We start from the raw sequence: 16,304 nt of genomic DNA, 5'->3' as shown, positions 1-16,304 counted from the left end.
AGCCAACATCTTTTAATTTTTAAGTAAGAAAACAGATCAAGTCTTTCCTTTATGTGCTGTACTTCTGGTGTCATGCATAAAATGTCCTCTCAACCCAGTTATATGCAAATAGTCACCCACATTCTCTCCTAAAATTTTGTGATTTTGTTTTTACATCTAAATCTTTAGAATATAAACAAAATTTATTTTGCTATTTGAGGTAAAATAGAGACCTATCTTTATTTTTTTAAAGATGGTTAACAACTTGTCAAAAATCACTTACTAAATAATACATCATACCACATTTACTATATATATAAAATCTCTCTCTACATACATAGACACACACATATCAGTAAATATATTTATATTTATATCTCTATATCGGTATCTGTATCTGTATCTCTGTATCTATATTTATATATATTTCTGTGTCTGTGCATTCTATATATGCCATTGATCTGTCTCTTTGGTGGCTGTTTTAATGAATTATTTTGCCTTAAAAATACGTTATGAGCTATTAAGACAAAGCTGATCCACAGTATAACTCCTATTTTTTCAATTTTTTTGCCTAATCATTTAAAAACATATTTTCTTAGTTTTAGTTTTGTTTTCCATTTACTCATCCTGTCTTTTAAGTAGACGTAATATGCTATTATCAAACATTCTTGGAAGAGTTATCTAGTCTTTTCCATGCCAATACCTAGAAGTCAGGGCCGAGAAATCAAAACGCTAATGAATCCTGGTAGCAGTGATTGTGACCAATATCAGTGGTGACGCTGTGTGCTGAAAATTCCAGAATTAGAGCAAAGCAAGGAGCAGGAAGTGAGGCAATGTGAGTGCTTGACTGCGAGGTCATGGCCACACCCCAACTTATTTATGGAATGTGCATGTGACATCTATTCACATACATTGCTATCTTTATACGCTCCCGGATATGCCCCCAAAAAGTAACAACTCCAAAGGCAGTCTGTTTTAGAAAATTAATTTAAAAAGAGGGTAAAATTAAGTCTTGCTTATGCACAAAATCAAAACTTGGAGACTCAATCAAAAATGGAGACTTAGCATAACTTAGGACGAAACCAGCTAGTGTTCTGGGGTGTTTTGATTAGTTGACTTGCTCTAACCATTCTTGTAGTGAATCCTTCCCAGCACAGCGCAGTAGTGAAATGTGTGTCTTCTTTATAAACAGGTAAAGGTATAATTGTGGGAGAACTGTGGTTCCTTTGGTGGAGCAGATGGATCTATATTGACCCACTGACAGTCTTCTGTCCAGGAAGCTTCAATCCTAAAGGTATATAAAAGGATGATTGGCTGAGATTAGATGTGCAGCCTGTGGCTGAGGGAAAGTGTAGTTACTTGGCACACACAGGGGTTGTAGCCAGCATTGTGGTTGTATTATCACCATGTATTAATCAATTGCTACTAATATCAAAGAGACCCTTGATATAGAGAAAGTATCTTGCCATTTTGGTTTAAAGAATCCATCTGTCCCAACATCACTGATTTATTGGGAGAGCATTCTGTCCCAGTGCCATTCCAATTGCATTTCCTAAAAAAGAGCATCAGGAAGTATTATAAGTAACTTTTCTGTCCTCTTCATCAAATTCCACAAATAAAAACCAGAATGAGCAGTGAACACTCATATATCTTTGTTTAATTCTATTAGAAGTATCCTGAAAAGTCTTCCTGAACATCCCTAAGGCGTCTCTGCTTGCTCACAAGTACAGCACAATCTGTTCAATAAGGTTTTGCACTTATATCCAGAAGGTGGTCTTTGCTAATCTGGATTTTAAGTTGGAAAGAGAGAAACGTTGATTCCTGGTGGATTTTGCTCTAAAATTTAACCCTCAGGCAGTTAAATCCTCTTTATCCAAACGGAGTCACCCTTTATAATGACTCCAAAGTGCACTTTCAAAACAAAAGTTAGAACGCTGTATGATCCATTCTCAAGAAAGATCTGTTTCTGTTCAAAACCCGCCCTGACCTTTTTGTTGAAGAAGAACAAAATAATGTAGTAACAAAAACACAAGTGGCTGCCAAAGGAAGAGAGAAAAAAAAAAAAGTTCCTGTAAGGGACTGAAACAATAAATCTCCTCTCTGCTGAACTCCCAAAGGGAGTGTGTGTATTTCCTCCTGTTCTTTATCAGAGCCCCCGAAATAAGTAGGAATGGGCAGTGGCTGTTCACATTCAGCACACCTTTTCCATTTGCTAATAAGGTCCTGCCAGACTGGAAGGGAGTTGTCCCTGGCTGACGCTGGAGTGAGAAGCCACTGCGACCATCCACGGGCACCATGAAACTGCTTCAAGTGACCATCCTTTGTCTTCTGTCCAGTCTTTGTAGCAGTGACGACGACATAGGTACTGTTTTCTCTTATTTCTCTGATGGTGTGGTTCAGATATCACTAGCACAGGGCTGTTAGCCTCAGTTTACCTTCAGGGAGCTTCCCCTGAAACTTAGATGCAGCAATTCATTGCTGAGTGGAGTGTGTGGGTGTTGACTAGTTGTGCATCGTGAAAGCTCCACAGAGAGAATGTTTGTTTTCACTGAGGGGAAATGTTTGCCAGGGCAGCAGTCTTGAAGTGTAGTTGATGGCATCATAAAGGTACTGTGGATATACAATGACCTTTTTAGAGAATAAAAATCTGGGGATTAAACGCTGGTTTCAACTGTGCTCTCTTCAGACAGAAGTCTAGAAATAACAAGATTTTCATGTAGGGGGAATGCTGTAATCAGAAATACTGCATTGCAGATGCTGGCCTATATTTGTCCCAATTATATTTCAGCTTTGATAAATTGAGAGGTTGAGTAAAGCTGCCTAAGGGAGTGTATCCTAGTATCTTGAGAAAGTGGGGGTGGGTAAAGAGAGTCATTTGATTAAAGTTTATAGATGTTTGCTCCAGAAATATGCACATATCTACACACATTTTTGTATAACATTTAAGGGAATTATAGACATAAAAACTTTACCCATTGATTGCAGGTTTTGACACTCAGACAAAGAATATATATGTGTGTGTATATATATATATATATATATTATATATATATATACACATATATACATATATATATATGCATAAATGCATATATATAGGTACCTACCTAAGCCCTGACTATATTACTGCAATGACCAGTTACAAGAAATGATTACATTTGACTCTTAACCATTCCTGAGGGATTCACAGTAAGCAATTATATTTAATCAATATTTATTAGGCTCTTACCGTGGTCTCAGCAGTACAAGGAACACAAAGATTAGCAAGATGTTGTCCTTGCCCACAGTGGTAAATGTACTTCTGGAAGACATGAACATGTAATTCTAACATAAGACAGACTTAATAAATGTGAAAAACAAAGTACAAAGTATCATAAAAGAACTCAGTTGGGAAAGATTGATTCTGACTCTGAGAAGCCCGGGGGGGGGGGGGGGCAGGGGAGAAACTCCTTCTTAAATAAAACTTCTTATTTTATTTTTCAAAAGTTTGTTTCCCACAAAATTCCAATTTCTAGTGATAATGTAGGAAAAAATAGGCATACTCCTTCTTGAAAAATATTTGTCATTAATTTCTTAAATATATATGTAAATTTAGCACAAATTCTCAAACACTTCAAAATCACATATGATTGCTTACCATGCTTCTACAAGTTTTCAGCGTTAAGTTACTATGGATATCAATGCCATAAAGTTTAACTTAGAAGAGTTACTAAGAATATGGTTTCTTAAAATAAAGAATATGATGTGTCACAGAAATTAATACACTAGCTTACAGGTAACTCTTCAGTATGCATGGGAAAGATTGATAGAAATCCTGATGCCATGCAAAATACTGCTCCAAAACAGGTGTCATGTCAATCAGTATAAGTTCTGGAAGTCTGGGCTAGGCTGCTTGCCATTTCAGGTCTGTAAGCATCAGTAAGGACACTACTTTCCTGACATTGTTAAATTCTGAATGGATTGTATGTCCTTCTGAAAGCAAACTGCAATAGGACCAACAGAAGCAGCCTGTGAAACCTGGCCATAAGGAAGATGGAAAGTTCAAGTACAACCCAGAGATGACCTCACAGATTTTTCTGTTATGGTCATTTTGGGAAAATACCAACCTCCTTTAGCTTACTGGTAATGAGCCCAACCTTTCTGTTAACTGGTGTCTTCTTTCTAATGAACTATTAACCCAAGTAAGATAAATTCCCATTGGAACAGAGACAACAGTTACATAATGACTATATTCTTCAACTTCTGCCAACAAGCCTATCTGTTAACTTCAGGCAAGTGTCTGTGAAAACCGCTCCATTTATCTGAGAAAAGGAAGCTCTAACTCGGGAATATAAATTGACCATCTGAGTGGTGCCCAGAAGGGATTAGAAGAGATTTTCCCACCCACGTGTATAATTTTGTTGCACCTGGCTCTGCCTGTTTTATGTCTTCCTTTCCAGATACCGTGCAGGAAATGAAGCATTTCCTAAGCTGATTTATTAAGTTCTTCCCCTAACCCCCTGTACCAAAAACACATTGATGTAAAAGTTTTATATGTTCCCCAAACTTAGAATACTAAACATATTTCATTGGCACAGTTGATTATTGGGGGTGGAAAGGAAGGCATTTCATCTGTCTTAAATTTACAAGTTGTCAAAAAGATCCATGCTTTCTTGCATAGTAATTTATTCCTAAATAATGATCTTTTAGAAAAATTGACTGCTTTTCTTTTCCTTTATGATGTTTTTGTTACTCTGAGATTTAAATACATACAATATATTCTTTTGTACTCTTTGTGAAAATCAAGGGTATCTTTCTACATGGCAGTGAGTGACTTTCTATTACTTGGTTGGTGGTATAATATTTTACATTCTCCAATTTGGAATGTTGCTCTGTTGAGATATGTATGGGAGGTTCCTGAAAAGAAACTGTCATTCTTTCTTGAGGTTTTTTAAATTACATTTCAAACTGAGTTGACCCCTACAGTGGCTTTTAAGCCCCTTTGGCTTTTAAGGCTAGATCGATAAGTGTTTTTGACTGTTGGGAGTGAGAGAAGTCAATGAAGAGGGATTCCAAGAAAAAGAAGGCCCTGGAAGCAATTTACTCTTCAAGTACCATTTGCTTTTTGAACTTTACATTAATTTAGGAAAGATTAAAATGTCTTGGGCATTTGTAAGCGATAACTTTATTGGTATATGAAGAAAGATTCAATTGCTTGGAGAAATTCATTTGTTAGTGATTGAACATTCAATTTCATGGGGAAAAAATGGATTGAATACACTCTAAGACAGACACTATGCTAAACGGCATAGGTTTATAGAGATCAGTAAGTCTCAGCCCTTGCCTTAGAAGTGGGGGAGAGAGTAATTATAAGTTTGATTATACTGTAGGCCTTAGGTGGTAAATAAAGAATGGTATTGAGAATTCACAACCAGTTTAGTTTTGAGTGTAAGGACATCAGAAAAGTCTTCATATAAAAGTGGAAATTAGGATGAACTCTGAAGCTTGAAAATGAGGAGGTTTCAGATGGATGTAATTTCCTGAGTTGGAACATTAAAACATCAGTATATTCTAGTTTATAAATGTGAGGAGGTCACAGGTTGGGCATAGATACGTAAGTGTTGGGAAATAAGGTTGGAAATATAGGCTCAGGATATGTTGAATACCAGGATAAGAAATATTGACTCATATAGTTAGTTTAGTGCCTTTAAATGTGTTTGAGTATGAGAATTACATTACTGGGGTGATAGCCTGAGAAGAGTAATCTGTCAGCAAGATATAGATTAGACTATTGCAGTCAGGAGAGGTAGAAGTTAAAGAAAATAGTTCAAATGTAATTGCAAGTCTAAGTGTCTGTCAATAAAATAAAAATAAAGTTCTGGGGAAGAGTTTTAAGGAAGTAGAAAGTTTGTGATTTGCCATGTCATTGACTGGCAGTTAGGGATAAAATGACTGAGATGTACAGAGAGGGTTATTTTAACACTTAGACGTAGGGAGATGGCTTGGGAGCTGAGGTAGGGAAAGATAGGAGGATATGGTTTAAGGAGAAAAATGATTTTTTTTTCTTATTTGGGACATGGTGAGCTTAATACTAATAAGACATTCAAATAGAGATGTACAGTGGTAAATTGAAATTGTCTGGTAGGCAGTTGGAATGCCTCTGGAGGTGGAGGTGATGGTGAGGGAGTGAGTTTTCTTTACTCTTGAATCCCAAGAATTCTTAGTGATGCCCATTGTAAGATTAATAACATAGAGAAGCAATTTATTTCTCTTCTGGATGCTCATATTTCCAAGTCTCTTATGTCACTTATTTTCCAAACCTGTCATAGTTATTTATGTGCATATCTTGTCTCCTTTACCAGAGTATAAGCACTTTGAAAATAGGGGTCATAGTCATTATAGTTTTTCTAGTAATAGTCCTAAACACATAATAAGGGCACAATTAGCTAAATGAATACATAAATGAATGATAGAGTTGTTTTCTTATTGTTTATATTTATAGTTTCTTCCTATGACAATCACTGATCAGTTTACTACCTTGTCCTTATGAAAAGGTTATGGACAGGTATGAATCACAGAACATGGATACAAGTGGATTATCTTGACTCTTGGCTATGAAAGTAGGCACCAAAATATAAGGAAAGGGATTGCTTATCAAAAGTAAGCCAATTCCCAAACTCCAGAAGGAGAGAAGATGCTAGGGACAGATGGACATCCTAGTTCCAGGTGATTGTAATTTACAACAAATCTGGAAGAAGAAACTATTGCATCTATAATCCTTGGAAGGAAGAATATCTAAATAGAATTGACTACTTTTTTTTTCCTTTTTGGGTATCAAATATGTTATGTAATATCTCCATACAGTTAGAAATATTCAATGAGAAATTTTATTCTAAACCAACTTCTCAAAAATACAAAATGTCTTTCTGAAAAAACAAAGTTCACAAAAAGAGAAGCTGGAATAAAGTTAAATAAATACTGTACACTGTTAATTCATTTGTTGTTTTAGGTAACATAAGTTGCTTTAGAGCAGATCATTTTACTTATCCTTCCATTTAGTGTCATTACTATTAGGGGATCTATTATAGGAAGAGTGAACCAATATGGAAACAAATCCAGTGGAAAAGTATTCAGTCCCCAATCCATTTGTTTAGCATTCTTTCTTCACTACTCATTTTTTTGAATGGTCTCTATCTACTTAAAGTAGAGGTGATCATTCCAGAATTCTTATTTTCAAGAGATTCATAACAGTCATCACCAGCAAATTCTCTGACAATTTTATCTTGCTGATTGTAATTATTCAGATAATCAGAAAACACAGTGAACATTTGAGAATTTCAGAAGGCTTTTAATTTACTGGATAATTTCTCACCTTTTCCTTTTCATTGATAAAGTTACATTTCAAGCTTCAGGTAAATATATTAACTTCTAAGCAATTATCTAATCCAAGTAACTTATACTATTTTTTTCTTAGTCATCACTTCCCAACTTCCTCTTCATCTCTGAGAACAATTTGAGATGCACATTTGTAAACAGTGAATGTCAAAGCAGGAATTTAATCTAAGGAACATTCAATTCCTGTGTAGTGTCTCTTTTCCTGTTACTGAATTCCTGTGGGTCATAATAGCTCTATCAAGTAGGATCATAAAGCCTGTTGGGTGTTAGAAAAAGCTCTTTTAGTTAGCAAACAAGATCCTTTTTGTACTGTTACTCACAATATCAGCACCAGCATGAAAAACATTAGTGGTGTCAATTATATCTAGAAAGGCCACTACACAGTACCCAAATTTCAGGCAACCATAAGAAAAATAGTTTTCTAAACGTGAAAACTATTTTTAGGTCCTTCTTGTAGAAGGACATAGTCATAGAGATAATCATAACTAGTCTCTAAATAGAAGCAACCATCATGTAAGTATTAGACACCTGTTGTGTTTTCCCCGTATTCTCTCTGGCCATGTTTAGTCCAGCCGTTGCTATGGCAACCTGCTATGCACATGTATCACTTGACAGTACCTTGCCTCACATGAGTGCATTTCTCTAGCTTTCCTGTCTGCTGTTATTCTGATATCAAGGCATGCTTCATCTGCAAAAACCGCACTTGGCACTGTTGTATGTCTCAGCCAGAAGTGCAAGAGCAACAGCACTTTATGAGACAGCTCTTGCCCAAAGGGGGAATGGGGCCAGTAAATACATGCTTTCCTCTTCTATTCCTGCTACAGTTTTACTATTTAGATCTCTATTCCTTTCCCTGAGATCACTTTCCTATGTAAACTGTCTACACACAAGCCCTCATGTGAGGTTCTTCTTTCTGGAGAAACCCAGGACTTATTATTTTGCTTAATTAGAACATTTTGGGTTGGATGATTATGTATATACAGGTATAGATTAGTTACAGTTTCTCTCATACTCTAATATTTACTACCTTTCTTCTTCTTCACTTCAAAAACAAACAAAAAAGAAACCTAAAAAGCTTTGACCAATCTTTTGTTACATAAGTTAAACAATATTCTAAGCACGTCCAATTCTAAGGCAATCATTTGTTTGTTTGTATAGAGTCAGTAATGAATTATATTGTGAGGTTAATACTCAAAAACATCAATGTCATTGATTTAATTCTTGGTGTACTGCTCATCTGAAATGTGAAATGCGTTTTTTGGGGGTTTTTTGGACATTTTAAATTTTTATTTTTCAGTTAAAGATTTTAAATCAGAAGATTTCACATACAATGTCTTCTATTGAAATCTATGGAAAAATTGGAAGATATGGCCAATACTGAGCCCCAATTCCACTCCCCACCCTAACCGAGAACCTGGAGTAGAAGAGCCAGCTGTCCTTTTAGATGCGAACCTGTGCCCAGTCCCCAGTGCTGGCATTGCCTCCTTGGCACTGAAGCCCAGCATCTGCAGATTTGTATCTGAACTGCTTTTTAATCTTTTTCATCAATCATATTCTGGCTTAAACCTAAATTAGTTGTGTCAAAAACTAGAGACTGGAAATCACCATTGGGTTTGGTACAAGTTAAACCAAATAAGTACTGTCATAACATCAACTGACATCTACCACTTTTGTGCCTGGCACTTTACACACATTACTTCCATCATAACATTTCAAGGTCAGCTTTATCATTCCTATTTACTGATTAGGAAACAGAGGTTTGGAGGTAATATAAAATTATGCTAGGGTGATGTGGCTTACAATTAAATCAAAGTATATTGTTCTTCAAAATTTTCCTCTATAGTCTGCTACCTTCCAATGTAGTGAAACTGCAATAAGTTGAGTGTTTCTGATTGAAAATAATAAGGATAGAGATTTGCCATTTGAGTAATTCAGAAGCCACTACTATCTCTTGGCACTTCTAAACCAACAACCAAGACCACAGAGCTATGAATGAATTTCTACTTAGTGATAATCCTCTTAACATTCTGGATTTAACGAATTCTTCGAGAATGGGTTGAAGAGAATCATATACATCTGCCTACCTACCCATTTGTTATGTTGGTTGGAAAAAATAAATGTGCTTGGCTCTAATATTAATGTCAGTGCAGCTAATGTGGGACTTGAAGGGGAAGGAAAGAAGCCAAGAGGAAATAAATTTCAGTGAATTAGTAGCTATTATAATTAATAGTTAGTGTCATATTCAAAATTCTTCTGGAGCCAGACTGTCTAAGTTCAAATTCTAGCTCTGCCACTTACTATTTGTATGTACTTGGGCAAGTAAATTAAACTTCAGCTTTTCTCAGCTGTGAAATAGAAAGAGTACAGTCCCTGCATCATAGGGAACTGAGAGGATCACATGCGGTAATGTACATAAAACATCTAGAATAGTGTTTGGCATGTAGTAACCCCCAAGTTCTGCTGAGTTTTAGAATGCAGAGTCCTATAGTTTATTATATCCCATTGCTTAGATAAGCGACTTTATTTGCAAATTAATTCCAACCCAGAAACAGCAAATATTTAAATAATTATGTTAATTCTCACAAAGTGAAAAACTGGCACATGAAAAATTTTCACAATAAAATGATATTGGATAGTAGAAAGATGATTGACAAGTTATATTTTTAATCACAATAGAGGCACAATTGGAAAGGTGTATACAGAAAGGTGTATTCTATAGAATTCCTTTCAGATTTGTAAGTTATTAAACTCACTGTGTAAACTAATCATTCAAATTAATAAGCAAAATTGTATTTGTATTTAATGAGAAGTATAACTTTTCAGTCTGAGAATCATTAACATTTTTGAATTATAATATTACCTATCTTAAATTATAAAGCATTGCTTAATCTGAGGCAGAATGTGTTAGTGGAAAGAACCTAGGTCTTAATGTGAGACTTTGAATCTAGCTTCTTAATATGATGAAATTGCTCAAGACACTGAATATTTCTTAGTCTCAATTTATCTAAAAATGAGAAAAATATTTGGTGACAGTATTGGTGTTACATGAAAATCAGAATACCTATTTTAGATGCTGGGCAAGTTATAAGTTACTATTAAAATATCAATTATTAATATGCAAACTAACATTTAACTCACAGAATCAATGGATAAATAGGAAGGCATTTCATAAATTTGAGAATTCTTCCTTACTAGCTGAGCTTTTAATTGCCAATTTGCTATTGCTTTTAGCCATATCTTTACATATTTTTTTATGGCTGGCACACATTCAAATTGCCATGTGTTGAAATAATGCCTGAGTTATAGAAATCACATACACAGAACATGGGAAAATGTTTGTATGACACATGGAATTTATTTTTAACTGAAGGGGGAAAATAAATTATTTTTTGCTAAGAACTATGAAATTGTCCTCCTAGGACATTCAGCAAGTGTGGGGACACAAACATTGAACTCTTGGGCACTATCCCTAGGGTACTGAGGCCATTGTTGCATTCATCAGCTCAAGGCCATTGTGACAACTTCCTCTGTCCTACAATAAGACACACCCAATTACCTATCTCCTTGTAAATCCAGTTTTAAAAAGTAAGACTCACCTTTTTAAATGCATAGAATTGTTTTAAAGATTTATTAATAGTAATTGCATAACTAGAATTAAGATAATTCAATGATGCAAATCAATAAGCTTTGTTATTTTTCTTTTCTTTTTTTTCACTCTCTGACAGCCTCATTTGTTGGGTACAAGTTTTATATCAATTAAGTTTAAAAACTATAGATTTGCAAAGTAGAAGAAAGAAAAATGACAACGATGCCAAACATTTTAAAAACCTGTTATTAGGGTCCATTACAACTTAACCGAATAGAAATCTTTTGGGAGCAAGGACAATGCCTAATTGATCCCCCCCCCCCCCGCCAGAACTCATCTTTGAACACATTGATGATGCTTACTAATTAGTTCTTGCTTTAATTTGGAGACCTATGTTTCTTCAAAAGTCAGCAGAATTGAAAATACCCAAGGCATTCCTGGACTTGTTTTCAATAACTTGAGGGCAATATTCGTTTTAATCCTTAGCCTGTGTAGTGGAGAAGCTGTGAGTGTCATTTTGGGATACTCTCTTGGTTAGTGGGATTTATTCAATTTGCTTTATGAAGTTGACCTGCCATCTTATTATTGTATAAACAGCAGAAAATGTCGCCTAGGAAGGCATGATTATCTGAATGCAAGTCGTGACTCATTCCTGAGTCTTGCTCACAGAGAAAAAAAATGGTATCCTATAATTCCATGCGTCATTCAGCAGGTAATCCTGAACCATTTAGATCGGACTAATTCTCACCCTTGCTAGAATGAAGTGTACATTTATAGAAATTTAATAGTAAAGACACATTGATTACAGATTTCTCTTCTCCACCTCTGAAGTTTTGGTTCAGTATGTTGAGTAATTAACTTTATTCTAATCCTGTCCAGAAACAAAGGCATCAGATAATTCAGGTATTCCCAGGTTTTTAAACTTCTGTTGATTGGTAAATAACCAAAATGTCCTTTGGAGAGTTCACATGGGATCAACAGCTTTTTACTTTGTCAAATAAAGACACAAAATCCTTACAGTACATATGCTGTTTACCAGTATATTACATAAAAGAAAGGCTACTTTAGCTCATACCTATATATTTGACAATACGACAAAGTTTTTATATTCTCATCGAGTTCTGACTGACGTCATAAATCAACACTGTGCAATGGTGGAAAGTGCACTTCTTCTGAGCCAAGAACCCTTGGCTTTCAGTACCATGGGTCACAAACTTGCTGTTTGACTGATTGTCGTGTGGGGTTTCCTATGGGGTCTCTGCTCCCGCTCCCAACATAAGAACACAGAATATGGCTAGGCCAAAAAAGAACACTCACGGAGCCATAGGTAGGGAAGTCATACCACTATGGTCTCACTGGAGGCTGGGTTTACACAACATGCGACCTGCTGTCTGCTTTGCTGACAACCAACCGACTCTCCTCAACTCTCCTTCACTCTCCTCCACTCTCCTCGGCTTCCCTCCGTAGGCAGTTATATCAGTGGCCAATGGCTCAACGGTTACAGCTGATGGCCAACCAGCCACAGCTGATGGCCATCTACTACCTGAGCCAGCACCTCTCCACATGAGGCCGAGAGCCTGGAAACTGCTCTCTGGCGCTCTGTCCCCACACTGAGGCAAACAAGTTTTTTAACCTCTTAGTGCTTTAATTTCCTCATCTACAAAATGAGTGTGGTTTAACTAAACGGTATTAAAGTTTTCTTCCAAATCTACAATTATATGATCTTATTGTAAGCAACAATTTCAGTACATTTCTCCCCAAGTTATCTTGCCTCACTTTCATCCTGTTATTCCTAGATATGTTCATGGGAGCCACATTTCAATTCTATTCCTTAATGTTTACCTCCTTGGGGAATCTTCAGATAGGGCTGCTGGAAAGAAACTGCCCTGCATGTGAAAGGCCTATTTTCTGTCATAAGAGACATTTCTCACACTATACAGGTACACCAACAAATAATACTTCATTTTTTATTTTCCATGTGGTATTATTTGTATATAAATTGGAGAGCTTTAGTGGTGGGAGAAATAGAAAACAAAAGGCAGAGACAGAGAGACAGAGAGGAGAGAGGGAGAGAGAGGGAGAGAGAGAGAGAGAGAGAGAGAGACAGAGAGAGACAGAGAGAGACAGAGAGATTCATTGACATCCAGAAGAAAATTGAGTTAGAATGAAGTTAAAAGAAATCAAGGTAGCGATAGAGACTGGGAGAAAGAGAGAGCTTCTCTCCAATATGTTTGTGCTGGGAAAGACCAACAATAAGAAGGGGAGGGAAAATGATAGAAATGTTAGGGGCGTACTAAATGCTCTTAATAATTTGGGAGGAGTATTCCCCATAGTCTTTTTAGCCACTCTTATAGGCCCAGTACCCAGTGAATTTCTTTCTTTTTACTAAATCTCTTGCCAGACCTTCATTTCTCCATCCATTCCACTTGCAGAATATTGTACATTTTCATTGATCAAGTATCTAATTGAATCTTTGCCATTGCCCAGGGGATTGGGCAGGCTGGTGTCATTTGTGCTCATTATCAGAGGAGGAAAGCCCAAGGACAAACACTATGTGACACAAACCAGTAGCTCTTAACATTTATTACTCACAGGGATCACATAAAGTATCTGTTGAAAATACATTTTCCCAGGGCTCACCCCAGAGACCCTAGGATCTTTTTAAGTAAAAGCAAAAAGCACTGTTTCCAGCAGCACTACAGATAATTTTTACACATTGGTACATCAACACACTCTCTGGACTAGACTCAAATTTCCTGACTGGTCATCTGAGCTCTTTTTACTACCCCCAAGACAATCAGAGATGTTTACCTTTCAATAAAAGTGCTGGGGTTTAGTGCATTCAGGGAATATTTTGCTATTAATGCAGAGCTATTTTAGTTGTTGTTTTTGTACTAGTTTAGTATAATCAGAAACTAAATTTGGCCAAGACAAATATTAGTTGAAGCACTGGAATCATCCTGGGCACATAGGCTTAAATTCCACCTTTTTTGACTATCTCTTCAAAAGGAGATACCCTTCACTCCCTACTCATTATAGGATCTTACTGATTGCTTTCAATCCTATTATTAATCTCCCTCTGTTTTCTTTAACGCTGAAAGACCCTGGGCCTCTGCCCTATAGGCTTCTCAAGAAAATTAGCCACCTTGAATAATACAGTATTTTAATTAGGGAAATAGCCACAGAACTCCCCTCAAAGTTTCAAGTGGAGCCAGGATATGTTTGATAATCCAAACACAATATTTTCTGGTTCTCAGAAAACTGTTAAGAGCCAGAGGAGTTTGAGAAGGTAGAGAGGATTAAATGACTAGTGTTAATAAATATTTTGTGAGCATGAAAAGAAAAGCTGTGATGTTATGAATCTAAGCTAGACATGTAAGAAAATGTCTAGTATTGAACATGACAAAATGAAATTCATCAACTGGTTCATTATTCTGCCATTACTTAACAAGTTGGGATAAGTTATAAAAGGTCAACAGCATTTCTTCCAAAGTTCACAAACTAGCAACCTCTGACATAACCTGCAGGTGTGTGCTGTTTGGTCACAGTGTTTTATGATTATGGGAGAATAGTATTTAAAAATAAGAATATTTCACAAAACAACAGTGAGACAGAAAAAAAAAAGGAGAAAATCATGTTTTTCAGCTCTTCTGGCAACTCTGGGCGTCACATTTCCTTATGGCAGCATTCAGTTAAATCTGAGTAATATGTCCCTTTAAATTGAGAAATGCTCTCTCTCCTACAAGACGTGTGCCCTTATATCCTACTTGATTCTCTCATTTACCTCTCTGCCCGGCCCCTGTGAGTGCTGAGTTTATCCATTTACCTTTTTCATAGAATCTGTAGGATTTCATCAAAGCATTAGGTATGCAGTTTGCAAAGCTATCAAATATGAATCACCATGTTTGTTGTGGTTCAATGGATTTTAAAAGGACAGAGTTTGGGGGCAATTTCCTACAACTGACTACGCTTGCCAGCTCAATCTGAGAATTTTTAAGACATATTCTAGTCACCAGTTGATTTTGTTTACATAAAGAACAATGCTTTTCTTAAAATATTTCTATAAATAATTAACAGCACTGATTACTACTCTAGTTTCATAGCCTTTAGAAAGCATAACATTTAGAAAATGATTTAAAGAATGTATAAAATGTGATTAAAATTCTACTTTATTTTTATTTTCTGCAATCTCTTTACCACTTATTTGGACATTAACTTTCTGCCTTGATAAAAACATTGGAAGTCCATGACTTTTTTGTTCATTCTTAATAAATGGATAATTCTGTTGAAAGTTAATTTGCATAGTGTATCAATTCAGAATTTGAATGTACAATCCAAAATAATAATTGAAAATTCTCTTCTGTTGCAGAAGTTGGAATTTTATTAGCAATGTGAAGTTGGTTTAACACTAGGGAATCAAACAATGTAATTCACTACATTGCTAGGTCATAGAGGAAAATATATGATCATCTGAACAGATACAGAAAAAACACTTTTAACAATTCAAAATTTATTCATGATAAAAATATTTAGGAATTAAGACTATAGAGGATTTTCTTAATCTGATAGAGTAGCTTCAAAAATGTAGAGTCTTCAACATGCATAATGGAGAAATGTTAGATTTCCTTTAAGAATAAGAACAAGGCAATTTTTCCCCAGCAATGCTACTTTTATAAAACGTGGTACTAAATATTCTGGCTTATGCTGTAAAAAAGAAAGAAAAATGAATATTACAATATTTAGAAAGGAAAAACCAAAATTGTTAATGTTTGTAGATGATATAATATGATTGTATAAGTAGAAAATTCACAAGAATTTACTAACAAATTATTAAAATTAAAGAATTCATCAAGGTTTCTGGATATAAAATTTATATAAATTAATTGTATTCTATGCAACAAATATTTGAAAAAGAAAATTTAGCAATATGTCATTTACAGAAAATCAAAACATAAAGTATCTATAAATAATTCTAATAAAAGATATAACTAATTCTAATAAAAGAAGAAGAATAAAACTTTATCTTGTGTCATTAAAGAAAACTTTAAATACTGGAAAGATATACCATGTTCCTTGGGCAACCCCATATTTTAATGATGTAAATTGTCTCCTAACAGACCTATCAATTTAATATAATTCCAATTAAAATCCTAATAGATTTTATTATGAAACATAAGAAGCTGATTACAAATTTTATGTGGAAATGCTTAAAGTCAAGAAAATCTTAGTAATTCTTGAAGAAGAAATACAAAAAAGGAGAATTTGCTCTATCAGTTATCAAGTCCTATATCAAAAAGATAGAGTAATTAAAACTGTCAAATTGGTGCATGGTGTTACATAGGTCAGTGGATAGAATAGAGAGCTC

At 35.3% G+C, this 16,304-nt stretch overlaps 1 protein-coding gene across 2 annotated transcripts in view; it reads left to right on the top strand.

The window, feature by feature from the left end:
* The first annotated feature begins 2,027 nt into the window (after positions 1-2,027).
* The window catches only part of EMCN (endomucin), a 96,028-nt gene continuing 81,751 nt past the window's right edge, over positions 2,028-16,304 (top strand). The window contains exon 1 of one of the 2 annotated variants that reach the window (XM_081046030.1): positions 2,028-2,341. In XM_081046030.1, coding sequence (XP_080902156.1) covers positions 2,275-2,341 — 67 coding nt within the window. In that variant the 5' untranslated portion in view covers positions 2,028-2,274. The remainder of the gene's footprint in view (positions 2,342-16,304) is intronic. The other variant, XM_081046029.1, reaches the window with a different exon arrangement.

Source organism: Rhinolophus hipposideros, assembly GCF_964194185.1.
Source record: "Rhinolophus hipposideros genome assembly, chromosome: 1".
In the NCBI taxonomy this organism is placed as follows: Eukaryota; Metazoa; Chordata; class Mammalia; order Chiroptera; family Rhinolophidae; genus Rhinolophus; species Rhinolophus hipposideros.
The sequence above is the reverse complement of the archived record's forward strand: the minus strand, read 5'-3'. Positions and strand labels throughout refer to the sequence as shown.